At 43.9% G+C, this 12314-nt stretch overlaps 1 protein-coding gene across 1 annotated transcript in view; it reads right to left on the bottom strand.

The window, feature by feature from the left end:
• The window catches only part of LOC106568552 (methyl-CpG-binding domain protein 2), a 118724-nt gene extending 112131 nt beyond the window's left edge, over nucleotides 1–6593 (bottom strand). The window contains exon 1 of the mRNA XM_045692658.1: nucleotides 6044–6593. Coding sequence (XP_045548614.1) covers nucleotides 6044–6159 — 116 coding nt within the window. The 5' untranslated portion in view covers nucleotides 6160–6593. The remainder of the gene's footprint in view (nucleotides 1–6043) is intronic.
• Nucleotides 6594–12314: the final 5721 nt, after the last annotated feature.

Raw genomic sequence — 12314 nt, 5'->3', positions numbered from 1 at the left:
TGACTGAGGTGATGTGGGATGAAGAGAGGGACTCTATCTCTGGGACTGACTGAGGGTGATGTGGGAAGAAGAGAGGGACTCCATCTCTGGGACTGACTGAGGTGATGTGGGAAGAAGAGAGGGACTGACTGAGGTGATGTGGGAAGAAGAGAGGGACTGACTGAGGTGATGTGGGAAGAAGAGAGGGACTCCATCTCTGGGACTGTCTGAGGTGATGTGGGAAGAAGAGAGGGACTCCATCTCTGGGACTGACTGAGGTGATGTGGGAAGAAGAGAGGGACTCCATCTCTGGGACTGACCGAGGGTGATGTGGGAAGAAGAGAGGGACTCCATCTCTGGGACTGACTGAGGTGATGTGGGAAGAAGAGAGGGACTCCATCTCTGGGACTGACTGAGGTGATGTGGGAAGAAGAGAGGGACTCCATCTCTGGGACTGACTGAGGTGATGTGGGAAGAAGAGAGGGACTCCATCTCTGGGACTGACTGAGGTGATGTGGGAAGAAGAGAGGGACTCCATCTCTGGGACTGACTGAGGTGATGTGGGAAGAAGAGAGGGACTGACTGAGGTGATGTGGGAAGAAGAGAGGGACTCCATCTCTGGGACTGACCGAGGGTGATGTGGGAAGAAGAGAGGGACTCCATCTCTGGGACTGTCTGAGGTGATGTGGGAAGAAGAGAGGGACTCTATCTCAAATCAAATCAAATTTTATTTGTCACATGCGCCGAATACAACAAGTGTAGACCTTACTGTGAAATGCTTACTTACAAGCCCTTAATCAACAGTGTTAAGTAAAACATTTAAAATAAAAGTAACAAATAATTAAACAGTAGCAGTAAAATAACAATAGCGAGGATATAAACAGGGGGTACCGGTACAGAGTCAATGTGGAGACTATATACAGGGAGTACCGGTACAGAGTCAATGTGGAGGCTATATACAGGGGGGTACCGGTACAGAGTCAATGTGGAGGCTATATACAGGGTGTTACGGTACAGAGTCAATGTGGAGACTATATACAGGGTGTTACGGTACAGAGTCAATGTGGAGGCTATATACAGGAAGTACCGGTACAGAGTCAATGTGGAGGCTATATACAGGGGGTACCGATACAGAGTCAATGTGGAGGCTATATACAGGAAGTACCAGTACAGAGTCAATGTGGAGACTATATACAGGGAGTACCGGTACAGAGTCAATGTGGAGGCTATATACAGGGGGTACCAGTACAGAGTCAATGTGGAGACTATATACAGGGAGTACCGGTACAGAGTCAATGTGGAGGCTATATACAGGGGGTACCGGTACAGAGTCAATGTGGAGGCTATATACAGGGGTACCGGTACAGAGTCAATGTGGAGGCTATATACAGGGGGTACCGGTACAGAGTCAATGTGGAGGCTATATACAGGGTGTACAGGGTGTTACGGTACAGAGTCAATGTGGAGGCTATATACAGGGGGTACCGGTACAGAGTCAATGTAGAGGCTATATACAGGGGGTACCAGTACAGAGTCAATGTGGAGGCTATATACAGGGGGTACCAGTACAGAGTCAATGTGGAGGCTATATACAGGGGGTACCAGTACAGAGTCAATGTGGAGGCTATATACAGGGGGTACCGGTACAGAGTCAATGTGGAGGCTATATACAGGGGGTACCGGTACAGAGTCAATGTGGAGGCTATATACAGGGGGTACCGGTACAGAGTCAATGTGGAGGCTATATACAGTTGGTACCGGTACTGAGTCAATGTGGAGGCTATATACAGGGTATTACGGTACAGAGTCAATGTGGAGGCTATATACAGGGGGGTACCGGTACAGAGTCAATGTGGAGGCTATATACAGGGGGTACCGGTACAGAGTCAATGTGGAGGCTATATACAGGGGGTACCGGTACAGAGTCAATGTGGAGGCTATATACAGGGTGTACCAGTACAGAGTCAATGTGGAGGCTATATACAGGGGGTACCGGTACAGAGTCAATGTGGAGGCTATATACAGGGGGGTACCGGTACAGAGTCAATGTGGAGGCTATATACAGGGGGTACCGGTACAGAGTCAATGTGGAGGCTATATACAGGGGGTACCGGTACAGAGTCAATGTGGAGGCTATATACAGGGGGTACCGGTACAGAGTCAATGTGGAGACTATATACAGGGTGTACCAGTACAGAGTCAATGTGGAGGCTATATACAGGGGGTACCGGTACAGAGTCAATGTGGAGGCTATATACAGGGGGGTACCGGTACAGAGTCAATGTGGAGGCTATATACAGGGGGTACCGGTACAGAGTCAATGTGGAGACTATATACAGGGTGTACTGGTACAGAGTCAATGTGGAGGCAATATACAGGGGGTACCGGTACAGAGTCAATGTGGAGGCTATATACAGGGAGGTACCGGTACAGAGTCAATGTGGAGGCTATATACAGGGGGTACCGGTACAGAGTCAATGTGGAGGCTATATACAGGAGATACCGGTACAGAGTCAATGTGTGGGGGTACAGGTTAGTTGAGGTAATTGAGGTCATATGTACATGTAGGTAGAGTTAAAGTGACTATGCATTGATAATAAACAGAGAGTAGCAGCAGTGTAAAAGAGGGGTCTGGGTAGCGCTTTGATTATCTGTTCAGGAGTCTTATGTCTTGGGGGTAGAAGCTGTTGAGAAGCCTTTTTGTCCTAGACTTGGCGCTCCGGTACCACTTGCCGTGCGGTAGCAGAGAGAACAGTCTGTGACTGGGGTGGCTGGAGTCTTTGACAATTTTTAGGGCCTTCCACTGACACGGCCTGGTATAGAGGTTCTGGGAGGCAGGAAGCTTGGCCCCAGTGATGTACTGGGCCGTACACACTACCCTCTGTAGCGCCTTGTGGTCTGGTGCTGAGCAGTTGCCATACCAAGCTGACTGAGGGGATGTGTGAAGAAGATCAGATCAGAATGACTCAAACCCTGACTGAGTCATAATAACATCACTAGCAGGGCATGTGTGTCCTAAATGGCACCCTATTCTCTATATAGTGCACTACTTTTGACGAGGGTGCATAGGGCTGTGGTCAAAAGTAGTGCGCTATGTAGGGAATAAGGTGTGATTTAGGACACACAGCTCATGACTGAGTCATAACAAACATCACTATCAAGACTAGAGGCTGAAGAGAAGCGGAAATATATAGCTGAGAGATTGCTGACGACATCCCCACACAGCCACATGTCATTCCATGGACTAGCCCGGTACTAGGCTCGTCCTCTCCTGAGGCCCCGCCTCCATTACACAACACCGTTTATGGGAATACTGAACTAGCATAATTCTAAGAATGGATTATTCTTTTTTTTCATTTTTCTTTCTGGAAGTCAGCTGGTCAACAAAACATAAGACTCGTTAATCTCCTAATGAAACTCAGTACAAACACATCGTTTTCACAGACCTCAGAAATGTCGACTGTATTATTGGTTCATTCCACAGACTTCAGGTTCATTTGATTACTGTGGAGAAGACATGAAGGTAGAGGCAGAACAATAAACAGAGAGAGGGAAGTGGCGGACTGTGAGCCACAGGTAGCCTACGCCAAGACACAGATATGACTGATAGGTTATCCAAACTGACCTAGCTTTGATTTGAAAAGGATGAGCGTCAGCCTGTGATCTAAGATCAGTTTGAGAGTGAAAAATGAAGGCAGGAAGTGGGCTTGACCTCTTCATTTGATCCCAGGTGTGAAGAGAAGCCATGCAGCATATGGCTGGGGAGCGAGTACAGTTAACCTAGCTTGCTGAGTGAGCAGGGAGGGGGGGTATTAACACGAGCGCCAACCAACAGTGTGGGGTCTTTTTACAACCCTACCCTCCCGAAAACACAGCCACAACCACAGACAGCACCTTAAACAAACCCACCCAACACCCCTCCCCCAACATCCCTCCCCCAACACCCCTCCCCCAGCATCCCACGCACCAACGACATGCAAAGAACTCGCTTTGTGAAGAAGGGGATGGTGGCTGGAAGGGGGGTGGAGATGGGGGGGGGCAGGGTTTGGGAGTGGGGACTGTGGGGGGTCTTGGATAGTTAAGTGGCTTCACTGCAGTTGAATTGTGTTTTCAAATTAAATAAAAACATTATTTTTTAATATATATATTTATTTATTTTACAAGGGGAAACCCGGCCGACAATCTTTTCTACACAACCTCAGTGCTACAGCTTATTCTATAAATCTAGTCATTGTTGTTGAGACAGGAGTTTTAAAATGGAGCGTCACCACATGGAATTCTGGGATCAAAAGCTTCCGCTTAGCAACCAATCGAAGTGGATAGCTGCTGTGTGGCGTAGAATAGTCTGCTCTTCCTCAGTGTGTGTTCAGAGTCCCTGTTGTTGGCAGCTCTCTCTCCCTCTCGCTCACCATGAGAAGGGACAAACACAGATCCGGCCACTACAGGATGTCAGAACCACCTAGATACACACTGACAAGGCCGCACCTGAGACTGTCCAAAGACCTCGCTCGTTAATATCACAAAGGCCTCGCTTGCTTTCCCCACACTTCTACACTATCACACAGTCCTACAAAAACCACACACACTCACTATCACAGGTTCTACACACCATCGAACAACACCTTCACACGCTGCACAGTATCACAGGTCTACAAAAATATAACACTTCTCACACGCTGCTGGGATCATACCATTTGAATAAGAATGAGAGGCATGTTTTTCACCAGTGATAGATAGGGAGGGAGGGGTGTAGAGTACACAGGCAGGCAGGCTCATTGGCTCAGGCCCCAGGAGGCAGCCGGAGTCACACTCCAGAGGCAATAGGCCAGCCCGAGGGCATTGCCTTCAAATCACTGAGCTGAGGAGGGGGGGGGGGGGGCAAGGCCTAGTATGTTGTTTTCAGTTGTAAGTTGTTGTTCATGCTGATCACTACACAGGGGTATACTATAAAGCAAGATCAATGACTTAGCCAGCTAACTTGCCAAAATGTCATTGTATTTTTTATTTTTTTTGACAGATAAACTTGAAAATGGCCATGGTCTCTTTGACTCAACAACCAAAAACATATATCTGAGTTTATCTTTCTGAACGAACCAAAACATCTAGTTGTAGTATACCACCCTGATCTTAGGCCTGAAAAACAAATGGTATCAATCCGTCTCAATCTGATAGATAATTGAATGATTGGGATCGAAGGGAGGAGAAAGAATTGCTTGTCCTGCGTTTCAGTCAGATTTTCCCAGGTGGAAGGGATATTTCTAACTTTCATAGTATTGATTATTTGAATCTTGACTCCCCCTCCAAACACAGGCACACATATAGTCAGCAACAAGTTGGACACCTTTCTTAGACCACAAACTGGATGGGGCCTGTACTGGGTAACCAATCAATGAGTTGAAGAACCAGAGTCAATGTGGAGACTATATACAAGAAGATGAAGAGCCTACAGCAAAACAGCTAAATGAAAAGATGAACTGTCATTTAGCTTTGAAGAGTCCAAAACTATAGACACCAATTTATAGCTTATAGACCATTTATGAAGGACCGTGTTGTACATTTCCAAGGAATTTAGCGGCACATATAATGTACTTTAGACAGTGGGCTGAGTACCAATGGTTTAGCCTAGATTGCAAACAACAGTTTCAGTTTCAGAAGTGTCATTTATCAAGATCATCACGTATATCAATCACACGATGAGACAAGGTCAAGAATGCAAGTGACTAAAATAAAGTTTTCATAAAATCAAAATCTCACTATCTCTAGTCTAAACTAAGTTACATTTAAACTTCTGCTGGTAATACAATGTTGCTACTTTACTTGTGTAGTTTTTGTTGCTACAATGTTCACACTGATAGCATTATAAACTAGCAACACTGTGACCACTGAGTGTGAGTGGGTGCCCATAGCATAAGCTTTAGCTAGCTAGTTAGCTTTAGCCCATATTTTTCTCCATGGGGGGAAAAAAAGAGTTATTGTAGAACAGACAACTAAGTAACTATCATAACTTGTGAACTTATCAAGATAGATAAAGTTACTGTTATCTATCTTCACGATCGATTATTACCTGTAGTAATACACATCACACTTGCCAGCACTGAGCCCTGACTTCCGTATCACTTCTTCTTTTTTCCAACCCGGTGGCAGAGAGGGGCAATCCATCCTCTTCTTCTCCATAATCATCTAGCAATACTTTTATATTTGGGAATCACCCCAAATCGTTATTCAAGCCCGACGAAATAGCTAAAGTATACAACAACGTGTTAATAAATACAGCTGACCTGGCGATCTAACGTGAAGCTACCCTAAAAAATAAAATCAAAAAGAATAAAACCCGTTTCAACTGCTACCTACATAAACCAGAGCGAAACTAGAAACTTCTTATTTCCGCAATTGTATATCGAGGACTTTCGGTAGATAGATTCTAGTTTATATCGTTGGTTTGACAGTTTTTTTTACCCCCCCTCTCTTTGATCTTCAACTGTACAACTATGAGGAAGACACGACAATTGTATGTCGGTGCTTCGACCGCGGCGGTGGCAGTGACGTTGAGAAAAACGCAGCACTTCCCACACACTGACCCAGCGCCTGGCAACCGCACCGCTCCGCTCCGCTCCGCTCGCTCCGGCAACGCCCCGCCTATGTGGAGCGGCCCGTCACTTCTCACTTCCCCATACAGATCCTATTTCCAATTCCTAATTCTGTTACGGGGTTCCTCCCTTCCTAGGCGGTGATGCAACATTTACAGAGACAAATAACATTCTCATTTCTAAAATATGAACCTAAAATATGAACCTAAATATATATATATATATATATATATTTTTTTTTTTTTTATTATTATTTTTTTTTTTATTAAAAAAAAAGTTATCAAAGTGAACCGTTTATTTCTGAAAATTATTCAAATGTGAATGTTTCTGCGTGTATTAGCATTGGCTTATACATAGCCGTGTGATGATGTGCTGCAACACCAAGCCTCTAAAGATGAATCTCCTCTTTTAACTCCTCCCGATTATGAATGTGCACCATCATTTAATTTAAATATTGTACTTTTTTTTCTGAGAATAACGATCTGAAAAGGTGTAGTTCTGTTTGCCACTGCCGCATAGTCTTACGCAGTCTTCAAAATGGCTAGTCTATTTCTTATATTCAACTCATTCTACATTTTCATCACTTCACCATTTCAGATCATGTCACCATCTTGTCTTTAAATAGCTTCGCTCTCGCGCAACACTCAAAACAATTTCTAACTGAAACCCAACCTTCTGGCCGAATAGTGGTAAAAGAGATACCATGGGAGGTACCATGGGAGATACCATGGGAGATACCATGGGAGGTGAAATACCATGGGAGATGTCATGGGAGGTACCATGGGAGATACCATGGGAGGTACGATACCATGGGAGATACGATACCATGGGAGGCACCATGGGAGATACCAGAGGAGATACCATGGGAGGTACGATGCCATGGGAGATACCATGGGAGATACCATGGGAGGTGCAATACCATGGGAGAGGGCCTGGGAGGTACCATGGGAGATACCATGGGAGGTACGATACCATGGGAAATACGATACCATGGGAGGCACCATGGGAGATACCAGAGGAGGTACCATGGGAGATACCATACCATGGGAGATACCATGGGAGATATGATACCATGGGAGATACCATACCATGGGAGATACCATACCATGGGAGATACCATACCATGGGAGATACCATACCATGGGAGATACCATGGGAGGTATGATACCATGGGAGATACCATACCATGGGAGATACCATACCATGGGAGACACCATACCATGGGAGATACCATACCATGGGAGATATGATACCATGGGAGATACCATACCATGGGAGATACCATAACATGGGAGATACCATACCATGGGAGACGATACCATACCATGGGAGATACCATACCATGGGAGATACGATACCATGGGAGATACCATACCATGGGAGATACCATACCATGGGAGATACGATACCATGGGAGATACCATACCATGGGAGATACGATACCATGGGAGGTATGATACCATGGGAGGCAGGAGTTGTCGTAGACTTTGATAGTGTTTTACTTTTCTAAAGCACCCAGTTTGTGAAGTCTGCCTGCATGGCCACCTGGGTCGTATTCATTAGTGCACACTGTCGCAAAATACTTTTGTTAAAAATAAAAGTGTTTTTTAGGGAGTAGATCAGCTTTAATATTGTAGCTTCCATCAATGTAATTGTCTTCAGCATTTCCAATCCCTCATATATTTTTTGGAAATATATACAGTGCTGTGAAAAAGTATTTTCCCCCCTTCTTGATTTGTTATTTTTTTTGCACATTTGTGACACTGAAATGTTTCCGGACATTCCCCTTAAGGATTTTTTTGGTAGAGAGCAGAATTCCTGGTTCCATCAATCCCAGCAAATCATCCAGGTCCTGAAGCAGCAAAGCAGCCCCAGACCATCACACTACCACCACCACCATATTTGACTGTTGGTATGATGGGTTTTTTTTCTGAAATGCTGTGTTACTTTTACGCCAGATATAACGGGGACACACACCTTCCAAAAAGTTCAACTTTTGTCTCGTCAGTCCACAGAATATTTTCTCAAAAGTCTTGGGGATCATCAAGATGTTTTTGCCAAAAGTGAGACGATTCTTTATGTTATTTTTGCTCAGCAGTGGTTTTCACCTTGGAACTCTGCCATGGATGCTGTTTTTGCCCAGTCTCTTTCTTATGGTTGAGTCATGAACACTGACCTTAACTGAGGCAAGTGAGGCCTGCAGTTCTTTGAAATGTTGTTGTGGGTTCTTTTGTGACCTCTTGGATGAGTCGTCACTGCGCTATTGGGGTCATTTTGGTAGGCCGGCCACTCCTGGGAAGGTTCACCAATGTTCCAAATGTTATTCATTTGTGGATAATGGCTTTCTCCGTGGTTCACTGGAGTCCCAAAGCTTTAGACATGGCTTTGTAACCCTTTCCAGACTGATAGATGTCAATTACTTTGTTTCTCATCTGTTCCTGAATTTCTTTGGATTGCGCCATGATGTCTTGCTTTTTGAGATGTTTTGTCCTACTGCACTCTGTCAGACAGGTTCTATTTTAGTGAATACTTGATACAACAGGTCTAGCAGTAATCAGGCCTGGGTGTGGCTAGTGAAATTGGACTCAGCTTTCCAAAAAATGTGATTAACCACAGTAAATTCATGATTTAACAAGGGGGGGGGGGGGGCGGCAATTACTTTGTCACATAGGGCCATGAAGGTTCAGATAGCTTTTTTCCCTTAATAAATAAAATTATAACTTAAAAACTGCATTTTGTGTTTACCTGGGTTATCTTTGTGTAATATTACAATTTGTTTGATAATCTGAAACATTTCAGTGTGACAAATGTGCAAAAAAATATAAGAAATCAGGAAGGGGGCAAGTACTTTTTCACAGCACTGTAGATAGTACCAGTCAAATGTTTGGACACACCTACTCGTTCTAGGGTTTTTCTTCATTTGTAGATAGTACCAGTCAAATGTTTGGACACACCTACTCGTTCTAGGGTTTTTCTTCATTTTTACTATTTGTCTTTCCTGGATATTGCCACTATAGTGATCACTGCATCCAATGGGTACAGATACAGCTTCAGAACAATGATCTACTGTCTCCTGGTATAACAGATTTGAGACATGCGCAGGAATTTCTTAAAGAAAAATGAACAGGTCTGTGAGAGCCGGAATTCTTACTGGTTGGTAAGTGATCAAATACTTATGTCATGCAATAAAATGCAAATGAATTACTTAAAAATCATACAATGTGATTTTCTGGATGTTTGTTTTAGATTCCGTCTCTCACAGTTGAAGTGTACCTATGATAAAAATTACAGACCTCTACATGCTTTGTAAGTAGGAAACACTGCCGATTTTGCAGGTTATCAAATACTTGTTCTCCCCACTGTATATGAATGTTATCTGATGTTAGCAAGTTATTGATTTCATGAACCTTATTTCAAAGGCTGAATCTACCAGTATTTGGACAAAACTGTGTCGAACTGTATTGCGCCTTTTTCACCACACTGTCTGTGCGGGTGGGCCATTTCAGTTTGTCAGTGATGTGTACGCCGAGGAACTTAAAACTTTCCCCTTTCACCACTGCTGTCCCGTCCTGTGGATAGGAGGGTTCTCCCGCTGCTGTTTTGTTGATGTTGAGAGAGGTTGTGTGATGGCAATTGCATCGTCTGTGGACCTGTTGGGGCGGTATGCAAATTGAAGTGGGTCTAGGGTGGCAGGTAAGGTAAAGGTGATATGATCCTTGACTAGTCTCTCAAAGCACTTCATGATGACAGAAGTGAGTGCTACGGGGCGATAGTCATTTAGTTCAGTTATCTTTGACTTCTTGTGTACAGGAACAATGGTGGTCGTCCTGAAGCATGTGGGGGACAGCAGACTGGGCTAGGGAGAGATTGAATATGTCCGTAAACATGCGCATGGTAGCTAGCAACTTAGGTTACGCTTTTACTCCTCCCAGTTACAGACAGGGCAGGTCACAGGGAAGATTGAATACAACAAACAGCAGGGATCTATACAACCACAAACCCGGGCCAATAAGCGATCCCAGCCTCAATGGCTAACCACGTTGCGGGCTGCGTTCAAGCCCTCAAGAAAACCCCTCTAGCTTGATATGCAGCTAGCTAGCAGCTAAGCTAGCTGCTACGCCAAATAGCTCCTCAGACCCATCCCGAGGAGTAACAGAGTAATTGATTTGTTTAACACTTTTTTAGTTAATACATGATTCCATATGTGATATTTCATAGTTTCGATGTCTTCACTATTATTGTTATATTTTGTTTGTTTTTTAGTCCTGTCCTTCTTCTACCCTCAACCTCTCCCATCTATTTCTGATGTCCATCCAGTTTGATTTCTATTTGACATATATTTTTTTTTAACTGTGCTGTTTCTACATTTTCAGATCATGCCCCCATCTTGTCTTTAAATAACTTTTAGGTTCTAGATAGCAGTGTACAGATATTATAGGATTCATCATATTCAGAGCCACTGTTACCAAGGTCCCTCTCTCTCTCTCTCTCTCTCTCTCTCTCTCTTCCCCCTGATCCCTGAAGGCCCTTGTGGTTGTATTAAACCTGAACCCCAATGTGGAGCATGATGTCAGGCCAGTCTGGACTGTCTCTGTATGAGTCTGACTAACAAGAGGAGATGTGTGATGGTGGTTGATATGAAGTTATTCCGATGTAAACAAAATCTACAATATAAACCGTATTTGTTTGTTCTGATAAAAAAAAATTTTTTTAAAATGTCTAAATGACATCATCATAGCCCCCTGTCTTCCTTCCTTTCCTCCTTCCTTTACAACCCTTCATAGGGGCAACAAGGGCAGCCCAAATGACCGTTGCTTTTATTCTCTAAGCGGTCAAATCAAAAAACAGTCAAGATACAAAACATGCTAGAGTGATCCCTCTCCACAAGAAGGGCAGCAAAATAGACAAGGGAAACTACTATATATACCTGTGTCTATTTTGAGTGTGCGGTCTAAAGTAATTTACGAACAGATAAAGGAATATACTAGCAAGAATAATATTTTATATGACCTACAGTCTGGTTTTAGAAAGTCCCACTCCACTGTTGTTTTAACTGACTTTATCAGGAAAGAAGTTGACTTGGGAAAGTTCTGTGGAATGGTAATGTTTGATCTGCAGAAGGCATTTCACACACTTGATCATAATATTATGCCCTACAAGACAAGGTTTTAACAGCAGGGTCATTGACTGAGTTAAATCCTATTTAACAGGTCGAGACCAAATGGTGGATGTTAATGGAACACTTTCTAGTGCAAAGAGAATTAGCTGTGGAGTCCCGCAAGGGAGCATCCTTGGCCCACTTCACTTCCTACTGTACTTTCATGATATGAAATCAGCCTGCTCTTGTGAATTGTTTTTGTATGCGAATGACTCTGCTCTACTGGTATCCCATAAGAACAAAGCCTCAAGATGCAGATAACAAACTTTATCTGCATATTTTAAAAACAAAATCCATCTTATTTGGTTCCAGAGTAAATCTTGCAAGGACCCCTGGTTTAAGTGTCAATGTGGACATCTCAGAGGTCACACCAAAAACATCAGTCCTTGGGTGTGAATTGGATAGATACCTGACCGGTGAGACTATGGCCCTGAAGGTTTTAACCAAAACATAAAATTCGTTGCTCGGACTTACAAAATATCTTGACAGTGTCATACTAAAGTCTTTGATTATGGGTGCACGCCATGGTTCACAACGGTACAGTTTGGAATATGGTTCTGGTCACCGTGGAGACCACCGACGACCTGCTG

Source organism: Salmo salar, chromosome ssa13, assembly GCF_905237065.1.
Source record: "Salmo salar chromosome ssa13, Ssal_v3.1, whole genome shotgun sequence".
Taxonomy (NCBI): domain Eukaryota; kingdom Metazoa; phylum Chordata; class Actinopteri; order Salmoniformes; family Salmonidae; genus Salmo; species Salmo salar.
This window is presented reverse-complemented; position numbering and strand designations above follow the sequence as displayed.